The sequence below is a fragment of the Cibotium barometz genome, chromosome 63 (assembly GCF_041138505.1).
Source record: "Cibotium barometz isolate CiBa-2024 chromosome 63, ASM4113850v1, whole genome shotgun sequence".
NCBI lineage: Eukaryota > Viridiplantae > Streptophyta > Polypodiopsida > Cyatheales > Cibotiaceae > Cibotium > Cibotium barometz.
In genome coordinates this window covers 13,115,980-13,134,328 of record NC_141108.1, presented here as the reverse complement: position 1 = coordinate 13,134,328, position 18,349 = coordinate 13,115,980, and the positions used below count along the sequence as shown (strand labels likewise).

The 18,349-nt window shown below is 39.9% G+C and overlaps 1 protein-coding gene across 2 annotated transcripts; it reads right to left on the bottom strand.

Annotated features, from left to right (window-relative positions):
- Positions 1 to 7,649: 7,649 nt before the first annotated feature.
- LOC147603713 (uncharacterized) lies at positions 7,650 to 12,145 on the bottom strand. Of its 2 annotated transcripts, none has more exons than XM_086796288.1 (10): positions 12,015 to 12,145; positions 11,553 to 11,714; positions 11,297 to 11,340; positions 11,083 to 11,159; positions 8,828 to 10,591; positions 8,630 to 8,696; positions 8,345 to 8,539; positions 8,184 to 8,246; positions 8,015 to 8,073; positions 7,650 to 7,925 (listed from the first exon to the last, which is right to left on the bottom strand). In XM_086796288.1, the coding sequence occupies exons 2-10, from the start codon at positions 11,698 to 11,700 to the stop codon at positions 7,829 to 7,831; spliced, it is 2,514 nt and encodes an 837-aa protein (XP_086652414.1). In that variant the 5' UTR covers positions 11,701 to 11,714; positions 12,015 to 12,145; the 3' UTR covers positions 7,650 to 7,828. The 2 variants fall into 2 exon arrangements, with proteins under 2 accessions (XP_086652414.1, XP_086652413.1); XM_086796287.1 differs by lacking the exon at positions 12,015 to 12,145 and adding an exon at positions 11,869 to 11,984.
- Positions 12,146 to 18,349: the final 6,204 nt, after the last annotated feature.

Below are 18,349 nucleotides of genomic sequence, written 5' to 3'. Positions count from 1 at the left end.
TGCAATCCACACCAATAGAAACATTGAAGTGTTTGCTTAACTGCTTCCTGAGCAGATTCTACCCCTTGAACTGTGTTTGTTTGGGACAAGGACAGTTGTAGCATTGATGCAACTGCATTTTTTTGGGGCAAGGATGGTTGTAACATTGATGCAACTTTAGGTGAATTAGGACATTGAGATGTGTTGTGACCCAAATCCTTGTAATGTTAGCAGAATTGAAAGACAGGCTTAGGTTATGCACATTGGGGATTGGGGTGGTAGTGGGTAGCAAAGAACACAAGGCATTAGATCCACCACTTTGAGAGGCATTAAGGATGTTTGGTTTTGAGGGAGCTCATCCTCTCTTAGACAGTTTGGTTCAAGGCTTTAAAGAAGCAAGGCTGTGTAGAATTCAAGGAATGACAATTCCGAGATCAATTTTTCTTTAGCCATTGCTTCACTTGGTTTAGATGAGGAACATCCCATATTGTTATCATCCTCCATCATGTTGTCATCTAAACGTATTGCTTCTTTATAACATTGATCGAATGTTTTCAGATTGGATACAATGATCAAGTTGTATAAGCTGTTTTTCTTTATGCCCATTATGAAACATCTTTTTAATTAAGCATCGTTTAGTTTCTCCCATGGCTCAGATCGTGAGTCTAAGATTTTTATCCGAAGCATAAAATCTATAATGGTATCGTTTTGTTTTCACTCAATCAAATAAAGTTCTCTTGTTGCACTCCACCAATCACCTTGTCTTGAAAAGTCCTAGATAAAGGCTGTTTTCAAGGTCCTGAAATTTTCCTGAATCGTAGGCATCAATGTGATGAACCATCAACTAGCCCTTCCTACTAACAAAGGTTCAATGCATATACCTTGGTGGGGAAGTTTGTATTTTCAAAGGCTTCACATCTCTGTTCAAACATTTGCATGAACAGAGATCAGTCGTTCCATCATACTTGCCCATGATTTTGGAAATCTATATGGCCGTGAGTCACTGAGGCCGTTTGGGTTCTAATGTGGTTAGGACCTCATTTAGTCCTTGGGAAACCCCCCTTACTAGATTAGTCAATATGTCCAAGGTTTGGGCATTTTAGGGACTGCAAAGGTTGGTATCTAGCACTTCTAAAGGTTTAGGTCTTGAGGTAGTGCTAGGCAAGGTCCTGGAGGGATTGATGTGACAGGGGATGTAAAACCCGATGACACACTTGCTTGGATATTTACATTAAAATTGTTACAACTTACTTAAATAAAACTATGGCGAGCGACCATCATTGCACATCAAAATACGACAGCCGTGCAACAGCCAAAATCCATCACACCCATGCTACTCCGTGCACTGATTTGCTCACCAAAAACACAAGACACATTAAATCTCACTTATCCGGCCAACACAATGCGATCACTGCTCTATGCTCTCGCCCATAGTAGTTAGTCACGACCGTGTGGCGAATGAGCATACCATAAATATTACATAAAATATCAAATAATTCCACAATTCTCATTTCCATAACATACCACGGGGTTAAAAACACTGGGTTAAAAAGCAACCGTCCTCAGTTGTGTGAAATAAACAAAGAAAGGGTGGCCAACCTTATGCTAACGAGCTGCCTCAGTCGGCAAATCGACACTAAATCAATGTGCTGCCTTAGTCGGCAAATTAGTACTAAATCAACATGCTGCCTCAGTCAACAAATTGGCACTAAAGTAACGTACTGCCTTAGTTGACGAATCGGCACTAAATGAATGTGTTGTCTCTAAGTCGTGGGCGAATCGGCACCAAAACATGTGGAGGAACTATGGTACTGTCTTAGTTGATGAAACGGTGTCCATAAAAGAATCAATGTGAATGTGAGTGGTATGCTAGAATCAAGTGTTGGTAGTGTGGGGTAAGCGATGTTTCAGGAATCCACTATGATTCCTCAATAGAATGATTCTTATACTTCACCAACAAGTAACGATGATACACAGTGCCAATAGGGTGGTTGTTTGGTTATGGGTCAGTAATACTTTTAGGTACTAAAATTTCATAATCATCCTTGAGGAGAGGAGGGTCATAAATAACAGGGTTAATAGGAGTGGGGCCTTTAAAGGGTCTCAATAAACTAATGTGGAATGAGGTATGTATCTTCCAATGAGTGGGAATGCCCAAGCAGAATGCATTTTCATTAATTTGTGGATAATTGTGAATGGTCCAATGTTGTTAATAGACCTCCATAACCATAGCTTCAAGCTTTGTAAATAAATAAGAAGAAGATAAATATAGCAACTATGCACAACAAAGAGAGTGGGTTCAATCTCCCCCCATGCATGAGTGAGCACGCTTCCTTATGCATGTGTTTATAAATTAGCAAAAAGCAAGTGCTCATAAATTTACCTTGATACATTCCACTTTGGGCCATTAATATCACAAAGTAACTTGGTCCCAAAGCTTGGCTATTTACATTAAAATTGTTGCAATTTAATTAAATGAAACTATGGGCGGGCGACTATCATTGCACATCAAAATATAATGACCGTGCAAAATCCATTGCACCCATGCTACTCCGTGCACTGATCTACTCACCAAAAACACAAGACACATTAAATCTCACTTATCCGCCCAACACGTTTCGACCACTACTCCACGCTCTCGCGCGTAGCCAGTCCTCTCATGACCGTGTGGCAAATGAGCGTACCATAAATATCACATAAAATCCACAATTAATTCCACAATTCTCATTTCCATAACACTACATGAAGCATAAGTTTTAGAAACTTATGTGTGTACTCTTTCAACACTTGAGTATCTTTGTTGTAGATTGTCCCATTCACAAACCATTTTGTCTTTGTGTATCTTGGAAGTGAAAGCTTCCGTCATATCTACCTTGAATGTATCCCCCCTTGTAACCTCATAACCTGGTGATTGGAGATGCCCCCACCATGCATAAGCATACCCTTCCAAGTGTAAGGTAGCATAGTAAACCTTAGCTTTCTCAATTCGAGGGTTCATCTCGAAATAGAGATCCAATTTGTTCACCCACTCCTCGAAGATGTCATTGTTAGTGCCTTCACCACTAAACTTTGAAAGGACAATATTATCTTTCACACCCTTGAATTCATCTCCATCCCCATGATGGTCACCACGCCTACGCATAGGGTCATCCATATGATCATTGTTATCCTCAAAATCATCATCAAAATCTTCCTCAACATGAGGTCTTGAAGCACCGCCTCCTCGATGAGTATTCCCTTTGAATGGAATATGACCATCACTTCTTGGAAATCTTAAGCCTTCATTTCTTGGTTTTGGAAATGCATGACCCTTGCCTTTGGCTTCATTGGGTGTGTATGGAAACATTGGATTGTGCATAGCACCATAAGTAGAATGAAAACTTAGGTGATGATTCTCTTGTCTTCAACATCAGGTTGTCAAACATTTTGAGATTGTCCACCCTTATCTTCATCCTGGCTCTTTATGTCATCACACGAATGCCCCTAATCTCTTACACAACTGGTTGCATCATGGTTTTCATCATGCTTCTCATCACCATCATCATTTGTGACTTGTCATTTGTCATAGAGCGGGCATCACTTGTGCATTTGCTCCTCCCGATTGATTTGATGCATTGGCCACATTTGCAAATTTTGGCCCAATTTGTACATGATTTGTCCTATGTGTCGTCAGATTTTCATTGTTGTTGTCACCTTGTAAATTCATGTCCTCTTCAACAATCACCTTTACATGATCCTCATTCACGATTTCCTTGTCTTCTCTTATCTCTTGAAGTCCCACCGCTTGCTTGGATGGACACCCCTTGGCATAATGGGCTGAAAATGGAAAATGTCCCGTAGAAGGCTCAAATGGTGCCGAAAATTGGTGATCTAGGACTCTATGGATAGCTCTTGTTTTGCGTAGTATCCAAATATGCAAGAACATAATTTTTTTTGGATAGCCCTAATATTTTCTGTTTTAGGGTTTGCACAACACTGGTAAAAATAGTAATTTGGCTCCAAAACCCTAAAATGAGGTCGAAATTTTGTCGGTAATAGCTTGTTTTGGAAAGATCTTGAGTGGTACTATCCCTAAACCAAATCCCGTTGCTTGAGTCAAAGTGGAGGTATTCTCTGTTTTGACTTTGTGAAGAAAACTGTGTGTTGACCAGGCATGCAGTACCCAATTCCGCCTTGATGTTGCCGAGAGAATGTATATCGGTGGAGTGCATTGAAGCTTGCCGATCTCCCAGCCAAGCTCTTTCAGCCCTTTTACCCAACTTTACAATCCAAGAGCAAAGTTTTGGGCCATTTCTTCACCACCATGTACCTAATCCCTCACCGTACCACTTTCCCATGACACTCATCATGGCACGGTGCGTTCAGGACATGCATATACCAGGGCACCCTCACACATCACTAGTATGCGAGAATGAGTTGAAATCACTAACAAGATAATTTTAAGCATGACTCATGCTCAATATACAAAGATCCATAAGCTCAAGCATGTACTCATGCTCCACCATCAAGCATCTCCAATGATTCAACACATCCAAATTGGCATCCAATAGTGATTAGAATTAAATTTCCCAATGCCTTTGCCTTGATGCATACCATTAATGCTCTTCAATGCCTTTCATAGCATAGGTTTTTCCAAGATTTTGCACATTTAGAATACCATTTACATGCATTTGAGCATTTGAAGCATCCAATAAACAAAAGCAAGGCAATTAATGCTTCCAAAAGCTTGCAATCAACCATAAAGACTCCTCAAGAGGATGTAAGTGATCGATACTTAGCAAGATTTGTCCAAAATTGAGAGCAATGGTTGATTAATTGGCCCATATGGTGAGAAGCTTTGCTTAAGGTCATTATTAATTGGTTCTAATGATGATTAAGCAATGATAATAGCATGTATTAATGGCCAATGCTGAGAAATTAGGGTTTCTTGGAAGAAAGCCCCAAATCTTGAGTATAGATTCAAGAAACTCAAGAAATCAACCAATTGATGCAAGAAAATGTTTAGCAATTGTTCAAATGTTACCAAGAAGCCTCAAGCTTGAGTGTTGGTGTAGAAATGCCCTTCCCATAATGAAAAACATGAAGAAGATTTGTAGCTTATGAAAGAGTCCATGGCCTTCATTCCTCATGAAATAGAGCTCTAAAATGGTTGAAATTTGTAGGAAACACCATTGCTAACCAAAATAGGGCATTCAAACTTGTGATCAGTTTTGCCTTGAGCATTTTCTCACAAAAAATGTCACCATGCTACTGTAAATCACGCCGCCCTGCTACCACCTTTCCCTTGCTTGAAACCCTTGCTAATGATTCTCACTAATCACTACTAAGTGTTGGCTAAATGCTAGGGATCAGGTGTGTGAAGCTTGAGCAAGAAATTTGATGAAACTCATGAGATTGTAGGGTTTTCTTGAAGAACAAAAGGGTTGGAATTTTCTGCAGCTTTCCATGGCTAAATTTGGGAAAAATAGGATCAATAGAAAGCTATGATACCACTGCAATGAACTATGATTGGCCACTCAAAGCATGGAGTGACAACATGGGTGTATGAGCACCATCCATGAGCAAAGAGAAGGGCAAGGTTGCCATGAAAGCTTGATAGCTTGTAATCTTGATTAGTATGAGTTAATTATGATTATTAATTCACATTGGCCTATATACCATGGTCCCCTTTTCACACACACTTATTAATGTCCACCCTCATTGGCATTTGGCCCAGAAGCCTACTCTTGGCCCCTTGGCCTATTCCAATGTATGCTTGGCCCTTGGCCTCTGATATGTACAGTTTGTGTCCACAGTTTGTGTCCACACTCATGTGTCCAAATTACAAATATGTACACGAAGTCCGTAGACTTTCCCTATTTGACATTAATGGTAAGGCTACTTTATATGTTCTTGCATCATAAAGTCCTACAAAAGTTAGGTGCCCATTTGCACGAGTAGGATGCTAAAGCACCTTACAGTATGTTGGGCGGGTGAAATCACGTTAACTAACGAAGTGGTTAACCACCTAGAAAAGGCTTTTTATACCAGTCAAAATTCAAAATAAATCGGCTTTTACGGATGGACATCAAGTGACTTGGAGGAGAGAAATCACAAAAGACATGATGTATAAAATTAATTAACTATTTGGTCTCTTTGGTGAAGTGGTAAATATAAATGTGGTGAGGATGGAGTTTCTGGTTTCTATGCCAAGATCTTATAGGAGAGGGACTTGAACACACTGTAATTATTTTTTCATTTTACACTTGCAAGAGGACTTCAAGATTGACTCTTTGGTCTCTTTGGAATGTGAAGTGGTAAATATAGATGTGGTGAGGACATGGGAGGATGTGGAGTTCATGGTGTCTATGCTAAGATCTTATAGGAGAGGGACTTGAATACACAATAATTGTTTATGTTTTTTCATTTTACACTTGCAAGGACAGTGTCTAGGCAACAAGCCCTATACTACATCTAAACTAAGACAATTAGGTCTAAGTTTAAAACATCACAAGCTAATACACCAAGTGGCACTAAAGAGCTTTTCCAAACTTTATGAAAGATGACCACATTTTATTATTGGTTTTGAAGACTCTACATCACCCTCGTGACATTTTGACTTTGTTTGAGTTTCTTGATAACCTTACTTTGGCCCAGTGAAATGTAAGATTTTGCAACCTTTACCATTATTTATGTGCTTGTAATCCTTCGCATCTAGTTGAGCAAGTAAGGGGTTTACTAAGCTCTTTCTAAAATGGATTAGCATTAACAAAAATTTCAACTTTGAGTCTAAGATATTCTGATAAATTTTTTACATATTTAAGGCCATGTTTAAAAAAATTTCATGTACCTATCTATTGCCAAAAAAAGAGAGAGATAATGTTGTAATATATTTATTGGAAGTAATAAGAAGCACCCTTTCTTTTGAGAAGTGGTGACGTTTATAATACATTACCATAATGTTTTACCTTAAGATTTGAGGTGCTTTTTACAAATTGTGTGAGGGGCTTCATATTAGGTCAAGGCATGGATGATGGATGATGCAACTAGCAATTACTTTTTTCATAGCAAGACATATTCAGTCCACTAGACATATTCATTAATTAATGAATACCTTAGTCTATTCTAAGGTGTGCCTTGCCCCTAGCTATGGACTTTCATGTAAAGCTTGCCTTGCCCCTAGCTATGGACTTTCATGTAAAGCTTGCCTTGCCCCTAGCTATGTATGGACTTTCATGTAAAGCTTGCCTTGCCCCCCAGCTATGGACTTTTCATGTCTATGTTGCTTTTCTCCCAGCTATGGACTTTTATGTATTATCTATCACCCCACCCTAAAGCTATTTAATAAGCACATGTAGGTGCTTTTTTATTAGCCCATAGTGGCATGCTGTCAAGGAAGCACCATGTGGGGTTTGAACCCAAGATCTCGTGGTCCTAGACAACCAGCTATCACCTCATTGACTATTAATTATTACCACTTATTTATTCTAAAATTCAGAAGAAGATTTTCTCCTAGTTATATGAGTTAAAAACAAATGGCTAAGGAATCACCTATTCCATCACACACACTTCCTGCAATAGACACAACACCACTACTCCATGTCTGCTTCTTTCTACATAGATGAAGCTCATTAAGCACACATGAACCTAGCTGCTTTTTCAGTTGTGTTATGCACACATCCAAGCTAATGTATGATTACAAAATAACTCTTTATTGATTCAAACCATCAACATATGGCCTTGCAGAGTATGTTGAGTAACAAATACATGCCCACACTGAATTCCACCCAAAAATGCATGGTGTGGAAACGGTGCAACAAAAGGTGCATCAAGGTATAAAAGAATGGGGTTGTTAGTCTAGTCGAAAATTTTACGAGGTAAGCGCTGTGGCATGCCTTGTGCATGTTTTCTTAGTCCTAGATGGATGGAAATTGGGTTCTTTTGGGATTGTTAGCTTTTTGGTAGACCTGCAATGGAGAAAAGTCAAAATGGTCAAATCCTGTTATTAAGCATTTATATATCCTTGCCACACTGAATTATCAACAAAAACCCCTACCTTTGAGGTCTGAATGGGTGTCCAAAGGAGGGCATTCTCAAGGCATGATGCACAAATTCCTGGGTCATAAGTTATAGTAGTGATTATAAAGCTCAAAATTCTTTCACAAAAGCATCATAAAATCACACACATACAAATACTTGGCTTTTGTTAACATGAAGTGTCCAACCTGTGGAATTGGTATCCCTAGTTCTTTTCTGCCAAGCCCAAGCTCTCTCAAAGCACCCCTTTCCTGAATTTCCAGCCCAAATGCCAAGTCAGTCATTAGCTGAAATGCACCTCTTCTTTGGTTTTGAGGTAATTTTGAATGCATGGAAAAGATGTGCTTACCTCAGTTCTTAATCGAAAAGGCTTGAAGGGCTGCACTAAAGCAGTCTTAAACTTCTTATGCTGCTCTTTGCATGAATCTAGAAAGCCATGTGGTGGTGGTGGTGGTGCAGGTGCCATCATAGGCAACCTTGTGGTGGAAAATTGCCTGGACTGTTGGCATAATAAAGAGCTAACAACAGCTCCAGGTGCAGGTACCTGAATGAGGATTTTTGAGAACAGATGAATGAGACACTAGACGGTCGCCGAGTTCCAACATGTTCTTCAATGAAGTATACCTTTGCTCACCTTATGGTTCTCATGTCTATGGTCTTTGCTGGAGCAGTTGACCTTGAAATTGAGTTCAGAGCTCTTTCTGTGAGGTAGGGAGTTATTATTAGGGGATATAGAACACAAGAGACCCATGCGCTCGCGCGCGCGCGCACGCACGCATGCACACACACACACACACACACACACACACACACACAGGCTGCAAAACAGTACCTTTTTTTGCCCCGGCTTCTCTGCCAATCCTTCATTGTTTGTAAATTGTGCTTCTGCTTGGCTTTCCTTTCATAATCCTTGTTGCTGTCCATTGAAGCTACCTCTCCAGGGGTGTGCACACAAACTGCAATGCTGCTGCTCACCTGTGAAGCTGCAGACATCGTATTGCTTCTATCTTGAGAGCTCAGAGTCTTACTCATCTGAGAGCTTGCAGCACTTTGAGAAGAACACCTCATAGATTGCACCATCTCTTGCTCCAATGCAACGTCCACATGATGACACACAACCATCGTGTGCTCCAATGCATTGTTGACATGATGAGGCTCCACCATCACTTGCTCGGTTGTACAATCCAGATGATCAGATTGCACCATTTCTTGCTCAGATGTACAATCTCCATTATTATGTGAAACCGATTCGTCTTTGGGTGTTGTGAGGCACAAGTTCTTCAGGAAATTCTCTAGGGTGCTTTGTATTGAATCCTCTTTCTCCCTTGTTTGCTTGCCTTCTTCCTCAACACCGTCCATGGATTGTGGTGGCTGTTCCTCCCCAAAGCACGTTGACTGGGCTGGAAGCTCATCCTCCTTGGTTGGGCATTTGTCTTGCATGATTGGTTGGACTGAGACCTCTTTACCATGACTTAACCACCCACCATCTTTGAGCAATGTGTGTGTTTGTAGCCCCTGCATGGATGCTGTATAGGCTGAGACATCATCATCCTTGTGCTCTAGCTCATTATCCTTAATTGAAGCTGGCCGACATAGCTCTTGCTCAGTCTGTGTCACTGCCCCATCGCCTGCCTGTATTGCCTTTTTCTCCAAGGTCTGAAGATCCCCCTGTGGCAATGTGCCCTCTGCTAAGACCGCCTCCTTGCAATCACTCTTTTTTGGATATGGAGGTATATTTGCTGCAACAGGCATGGCCCCAACTTTAAGCTCTTTTGTTGCTATGACTCTGGGTGGTCTGCATGGTGCAGATTTTTGATAGCTGAGATAAACACCATGCAAAGACCTTGCAGCAGCAGTAGATCTTTTTATGGGTATGGACAAAGAGGCTGTAAGATGAGAACTCTTGACAGCCAGTCGTGAGGGATGTGCAGAGAAGGGTGCTCGTGCCCCCTCAGCTTTCTTAATCTTAGCCTCGGTTGTGCCACATACATCTGATACCTGCCCCTTTACAGCAATCCTGCTTAATGTGCTCTTTCCAAGCATTGCATCTCTTTTCCCTAAAATGATAGCTGATTTGCTAACATCCAAAACAGCTCCAGTTTGAGGATGATTAACCTGCTCAGATAGAGTTGAGCTGGCTGTTTTGAAGACTCGGGCCCGAACCTCTCTACTTGGCACTTGTGCCCTTGGTTCTCTACCAGTACCATCCTTAGTCTCTGACACCTTCATCTTTTTTGCTATGCCTTCTGGAGCTCTAAAGATGGGTTTTTTGGAAGGTCCATCTTGAGCTTTGCAAGCTTGATTAGGATTCTCATTCTCACTCACCTGCTGCCAAATGGACTTTTTGCCGGCCTCACCTTTACGCTCTGAAATGGAAGGTCCATCTTGAGCTTTGCAAGCTTGATTAGGATTCTCATTCTCACTCACCTGCTGCCGAATGGACTTTTTGCCGGCCTCACCTTTACGCTCTGCAATGGAAGGCATCTGGGGGTGGCGCAAGACCTTGGTTTTCGCAAAAGCTGCCTTCATGTCTGAGAGAGAAGAAAGAGAGCTTGACACTACTCCCCTTGCTCTCTTACCAGCAGCAGAAACAGCACTGCCCACATCAACAAGAGAGATTAACATGCAATTTCACATAACAAACTCATACATGTAACTAAAGTCTAATGGAGGAAAACATGCTGGGAGCTGCATGGCAGCTTCACTTGTGTGTGAGAATGTTGGATGACCATGGGTCAACCGCATGGTCATGTCCACATGGGTTGACAGAAAAGATTAATAGCATCACAAACTCTGATACAAGTGACTATACTCTGATTAAGGAAAACATCAGACACATGGAAACTTCACTTTTGTGTGTGTGTATGTTGGATTGGTCAACTTCACATGGGTCAGAAAATTGGTCAACCTTACTTATGTGTATGTGAATATGTTGAATGATCATGGGTCAACTGCATCATCAACTTCACATGGGTCGGCCACATGGTCAACTTCAAATGTGTGTATGTGAGTATGTTGGATTACAATGCACATAGAAGACTGAAGAATCTTGGCGAATAAAAAAGGATATGTATATTCTTGACTAACCTGGCAGTTTTCTCAGCCAAAGGAGCCACCACATGTGCCACTGCGTTAGAAGCTTGAAGGGAAGCAGCCATGCTCTCCTGAATCAAACAGTTCCTCATGCAGTGAAAACCTAGGTTCGTCACATGTTACTAAAGCCTAGATTATAACTGTTTTTGGCAGCCATTAAGGGCAATAAAATAGAGCTTTAGGGAATCAAGTATCTGCGGACCTATACCTGGTCTGGTGCTTGCAAAAAGGCAGCCCTCCCATGAGTGCAACCTGCAATAATCACAAGATCAATCCCATAGTTAAAGATTAATCGAAGAAACTGTTCCATTAGAAGCGCATTTAACACTGCCCAAATGCGCAAATGAGCATTAAAACCTTAATTCAGCTCATTACAAGTAATTAACATTGCCCAAATGATCACAACATATTAACAACCAAATTTAGCCTGTGGAAATGTAGTTTGAAGGCAAAATTTAGCTTACCAACTTTTCCACAGAACCATTCATGATCATCTACAGGCTGCAGTGGGACAGTGAAATCAATCCACTTGGGCGCTTGGATGCTCTCGTAGAATTCATCTCTCACAAATGTGTCATCAATGTTTTTCCAGTCAATTTGTAGGCATTCCATTTGGTAGATTGTGCCTGAAAATGGTTTAAAAAAATTGGGCTCAGATATAAAAGTTTGAGCTAGCAGCTGCTTTTCAAAGCAAGAGCAGCTTCTGCAAAGGGCAGATTAAGCAACCCAGGTTGCGCAAAAGGGTAAATTTTGATCGCCCAAACGGGTAATTTTTCTCACATGCAAAAGAAAAGAAGGACCCAAAGTGGGGGAAACCAGAATCTGCTGCCAGAAGCAAGGTTTTCTGCTAAAAGACTCGATTTCAGGGAAACCCAACAATGATCTGAGGCCCAAACAGAGAATTTCGCTTAGGATTGGAGGCTTACAAGGGTCTCCAACTGATTGATAAAATGGGCAAATTAGGGAGAAAACCCCGCAGCTTGCAAGTAGAGTGAAGGCTTTCGCTTGAGATGTTGCAGGAGAAAGCAAACGGTCAGTGTAATGAAAGCAAAGCTGTTGTCATTAAAGTACAGAAAGAAAGTGCTGCAGAAGTTGTGTGGGGAGCGATAGTAAAAAGTGGGGAGGCACTTAACGGTCTAGTGGGCTCTCAGAATTTTCCTGGTGCGTTGGGCACCATGTCGCAGCCCATGTTGCCGTTGGCGTTGGCCATCATAGAGCAATTTACCAAAAGAGTCCCCCGCTAAATAAATTTATGGTGGTTAATTAAAAATGCTAATATATCTCTTTTTTTTAAACTTATGGTGGTTAATTTAAAATGCTAATATTCTTGGAAGCTATATATATATTCACATCTCCTGGAATGTGAATATTTTTCCCACCACATCTTCATGGCCCTTTTTAAGAGACATATATACACACACACACACCATACACTAATATATATATTAATATATATATATAGCCTAAAACATATATAAATCCTAATCTATATGTGTATATTTATATATTGTATTATATATATATCTCTCCCAAAATATATATAGCCACATATACACACACATACATACATAGATATTAGGCTTTAACTAAGCTACACACACACACACACATATTCACACACACACACACACACACACACACACACACACACACACACATATTCACACAGACACATGTAGATATTAGGCTATAAATAAGCTACATACATACATGCATGCATGCATACATATATGTGTATACACACACACACATACATACATACATACATACTTTCAGCCATACAGATGTGCATGCGTGTACGTGTGTGGTGTAGCATATATATATATATATTCACACATATCCGCACACACACACATACACTAAAATATATATAGCCTAGTAGATATATAGCTTAAAACATATATAAATCGTGATATATATGTCTATATTTATATATTACATTATATATATATATCCTAGAATATATATAGCCCCACACACACACAGATATTAGGCTATAAATAAGCTATATATATACAAAAATGGAATAAAATATATATAGCCTAATATATACATGTGTGTGTGTCCTAATATATATATATATATAGCCTAAAACATATATAAACCCTAATATATATGTCTATATTTATGTATTGTATTTTATATATTTTAGGTCACACACACACGCACACACACACACACAATATATATATATATATATATATATATATATATATATTGCATTATATATATTTTAGAACACTCACACAAAAATATATATAACCTAAAACATCTATAAACTATAATATATATATATATATGTCTATATTTATATATTATATTATATATATTTTAGGGGACACACCCACACACATATGGCTAAGAATCTATATATGGCCTAATAGATATTATATATATTCTAGGCTATATATATTTTAGTCCCCCTGCCTCCCCCCACACACACGTAGAGTTGAAAATCTATATATGGCCTAATAGATTTTCAACCGTATACATGTACGCGCATGCGTGTGTGTAATAAAATATATGTGTGTGCGTATATTAAAATACATATAGCCTAATCATATGTGTGTAACAAAGCTATTTTCCACTAGCACATATACACCTTGTGGTTGAGGCTCATACGCTTTGGTCATGGGCTAGTGTGGACATATTTTAAGATAGGAAAAGTAATTATTACATACTTTTAGGGATTTGTGAATCCTCTAGCCTCTGCAAATCGCCATCAATCAAAATATCCAAAATCTGTACTTTGTGGTCATTTGGCAACGAGCTAGCTGCTAAGGTATATAGCCTATCCTCTATCAAACAATCTAGTTTCTCGTCCCAATTAACTTGCACTAGTTGTTGAGATATGTGGTGCCAAAGAGCACAAGGAAAGTATGGAGTGAGTGTGAGTAGGCACATCACCAAGTGAGAATTATACCATCACCAAGTGAGAATTATCCCACATGCAAGAGAAAATCCAAGTTGTACTCTCCTCATATAAAAGGGGGACATTTCATGCAATGAAAATATATCACTTGCACTTACCTCAAGTCTCTTTATGTATCCAAGCTACTTCACCTTGCTATCTAATTGTACTCGAGTGCATCTTAATTAGCACACTCTCATTATGAGTTTTTTTCATTTCTATCCACCTTAGTTTAGCATTGTGATTAGTGTAGGATTAGTTTATGTTTAGGTAAATGTATTCTCATTAGGAGAGCTTGATCCATGATTCTTAACATGGTATCAGAGCCTAGGTTTAGCTCTCCAATAGCTTAGATCCTTTCTCTCTTAGCATTGATTTAGGTTTTTATTATAAAATGATTAAGGTTTTTTAAGTCTTAGGATTTTCTCCATCCTCAGGACTTAGCATCCACAATTAAGAATCACAAGTAGTGCTTGAATCCTTTGCAACATAGTCACTTGAGAAGCAGCCATTTGCAAAGCAAACCCTTAGTCCTTCGAAGAGCACTAACTCCACCATCTTCACACAAAGCAATAGCAAGGAGTGTTGTATACTTTTCTAAGAAAGCAAGTAATAGGGGAGCTAAGTCATCACACTACAACATTGAGAAGTGAAGAGTAAGCAAAGCAAAAGTGCAGCAAACCAACAAATGAAGCAAAAGTGCAGACATTATCGTCACAAAAGGAGATCGCACACAGTAGCTAGCAAGCACACACAGCAGCTAGCAAGCACACAAACACGACAACAAGTAAGAAAGCGCAATGAGAAGAGCTGCTAAAGAATTAGATCGACAACGGCCAAGAAGAAAAGTTGTCGGAGTACACAAAACAAGCAATAGCAACAACCAGGATTTCGCATCAGCAGCACCATGCAGCAACAGTCGCAACTTAGTCAATCTAGGCATTCATAGATCTCTGATGATAAGCAGCTCGCGTGCAACAAAGCAAAGAAAAGCCGGCAGTGAGAAAAGGCAGTGCTGTAAGTAGAGGTAAAATCCTCTAGCCCAAGTGCTGCTGTGCGTAACCCATACGAGGAGCATCCTCGAAGCAAAGTAGCATGGCAGGGCAGGTTTAACCTGGGCGAGTAGAGCGTGCATAGCCAACGACACCCAAAAGAAGCGTGGCAGTCTGCGCACATACAATGGCATCGAAAGCAGGCGCGGCGGTCAATGTGAGCAAAGAGAATGCAGAGCACCATCATTGCCAGCAGCAGCCGGCGGAAAGCGATAAGGTTGGATTTTTTTTTTATTTTTAAAGGTAAGATTAAAAACCTTAGCCTTAAAAAAAACCCCTTTTAAGGGTTCATTCGTATGCTATTTTATGAAATGTGTTCAAGGGCTTTATTATAAAGATGGGCATCATTACTTTCAATATTGACAAGGGTCATGATCACAAAGGTATTGACATGGGTCGTGATGACAACATCAAATCAAGTGATCAAGAGTCATCCAAATTTTCATCTCATTAAAAAAAAAATTTCAAAATCATGTTGTAAGCGGCCAAATGAGCACGCTAGTGTGTGTGAAAAAATTTTAAAATCATATTATAAGTGGCCAAAAGAGCATGCTTGTAAAAATGCCACAACCAAATGAGTATGCAGGCATATGTAAGCAAAGCATAATTGGCAAAAGCAAAGAGATCTCGAGCCAGTCATCATCGAGCTACCACCACTACCCACTTCTTAAACAAAAAATTGTTGTAAAGAAAAAATCCTACTTCCTACAAAAAGTGCTTGAAACTAGCCTCTGGGACCAATGATGTACCTAAGCTAGAAATTCATCCCTCACCTAAGAGCCAAAGTAGCATTAAGGGGGAGGAAGTGCCAAAGTAACACATGGGCCAAAGTTTCTCATAGCACATAGGGGTATGTAGAAAGGAAAAATTCAAACAACATTATGTAACCAACATCCAACCACCTTGAGTAGCCCAAAGATTTGGCACCAAAGGGGGGGTGTTGAGATATGTGGTGCCAAAGAGCACAAGGAAAGTATGGAGTGAGTGTGATTAGGCACATCACCAAGTGAGAATTATCCCACATGCAAGATAAAAGCCAAGTTGTACTCTCCTCATATAAAAGGGGGACATTTCAAGCCATGCAAGTATATCACTTGCACTTATCTCACGTCTCTTTATGTATCCAAGCTAATTCATCTTGGTGTCTAATTGTACTTGAGTGCATCTTAATTAGCACACTCTCATTATGAGTTTTTTTCATTTCTATCCACCTTAGTTTAGCATTGTGATTAGTATAGGATTAGTATAGGATTAGTTTATCTTTAGGTAAATGTCTTGTCATTAGGAGAGCTTGATCCATGATTCTCAACACTAGTCGTCTACAACACAACACCATAATTAAACCGTAACATTAAAACCATAAAATGTTATCACCTACGAAATAGACAAAGGAAATAGTGTAGGATTTCTTACTCAAAGAAACCTTCCCCTTGTGAAGGGTTTGCAATCACCCGTGCTAGTTGCCTTGTAGCATGCCTCCACTTTCTTTCATCTTTATAAAATGCCGTTCTCCATTTCTCTTTAAACTCTTGTGTAGGCAAACTATCTACTAGGGGGTAAATATCTCGGGTGGTTGCAAGGTACTCATCCTATTATTCTCACAAATTACAACATTAGTGGATGATATGCGAATGTTTATCATATATTGCAAGTGTCTAAATATTGAAGGTTTACTATTTAGGAAAGTTCCGAAAGCTCATAGTTATACCAAGATGGGTAGTCCTTTTTTTCTGTGTCGAAGCATGGTTGTCCATCCATGCCTTGTTCATCTCTCTAGTGTACTTCATAATTTTTTCTTTGTTTGCCAGCCCAAGCGTCCTAATGAGGCACACTTGGTCCACAAGGGAAGAAAAAACATAGTCCACTTCATTCATCCTATGGCAACACAATTTAAGATTATGACAAAAGATTGAAACATAGTACGTCAAATACTCCTAATTCAAAGAGTCTTAAAACATATATTCTCTTACCTATTTAAGCAAGTGATCACTGTGAGAACCTCCACCTCACTATCCTCACACTGAATTCAATAAGGATAGTGTCAACACAAGGATGTCTTGATGCAGCATTCTTGCGATCACTGTGAGAACCTCCACCTCACTATCCTCAACACAAGGATGTCTTGATGCGGCATTCTTGAATGCTATAGTTAGATAGTGCAAATCTAATTAGTCCCAAAACTATTTTATAAAACAAAAGACCGCATTCAAAAAAGTAGGCAATTTAAGTAGATTCACAATTATTAATCTCCTCCATCCATGCCACAACTTGATGATTGCCATTCCACACATACAACATCTTTTTGCTGAAAGATCCCTGTCCCCACCGCGCAATGAATTCAGGGGTGCTAGTAGTGGAAGTAGCACTTCTTGCGCGGGGCAGGGTCCCTCACTCGGGGCCTCGCCCACGGATATCCGAACAAGAGATTAATCCATCAGTTCTTCCAGAACCGAATCCAAAAAAACTTCCCTTGCTCGGAAAGCACAGGCGATTCCTCCAAGATAATTTTTCTCTAACGTAGTCAAAAGCTTTAACTAACTGAACTGATCTGACCAAACCCGTAAGTCCCATAGTCAGATCAAGGAAAAGATTGCACTTGGATCATAGAGACCAATGCTTTTTTCCTCATTGAGAGAAACAGCCGTGTTTCCATAGAACAATTTTTGTCCGGGATTTACTTCATCTATAGTACCATAACAGAATTGAGTCTCAATTTAGGGATCCATCAGTCTAGCCTAACCCCATCCAACCCCGTGGGTTAGCCAACCGCCCAACCACTGTAGTGATGGGATCCATTTAAGAATTGGTTAGGTTTTGTCCCGGGTACCAGGGAAAAGAGTTCCCCGGCCCCCTAGCCGGATATTCATGCAAACTTAAAACTAGTCACACCACTTACACACCCAATATGAAATTGCCTTTTTCACAAAATCAGCTGTCTTTAAAAAAATCATTTAATGAAACCATAGTGTCACTGATCATAATCCTCAAAATATCCGGTTGAATCCTTATTTCCAATCATTCCTTCATCGGTGTACCTATGGCATCATTGGCAACTAGAACTCTCACCACTTGTCTACTCAGGGGCCTTTTTGATGGTTCCTAGCTCACAGTACTCGGCAATATATTCACATATCAAAATGGAATCTCCATTGAAGATCAGCAAGATCAACCCCAACAGATCCATATAAAAGAGCCATAAACTCATTCGTTGAGAACCAGCAAGGTCAATCAACCAGATCCATGCCCGAATTCAGAAAACAACTCTTACTCCTTGTTCCAATATCTTCCACGACGCACG

Excerpts from the sequence above, each read along its gene's own strand:
- LOC147603713 (XM_086796288.1), bottom strand. The coding sequence starts at position 11,700 with ATGGAATGCCTACAAATTGACTGGAAAAACATTGATGACACATTTGTG. Across the intron at positions 8,697-8,827 it reads AGAAGCCGGGGCAAAAAAAG|AAAGAGCTCTGAACTCAATT; the intron begins GTACTGTTTTGC and ends CCTACCTCACAG. Across the intron at positions 8,247-8,344 it reads CTTTTCGATTAAGAACTGAG|GAAAGGGGTGCTTTGAGAGA; the intron begins GTAAGCACATCT and ends CTGGAAATTCAG.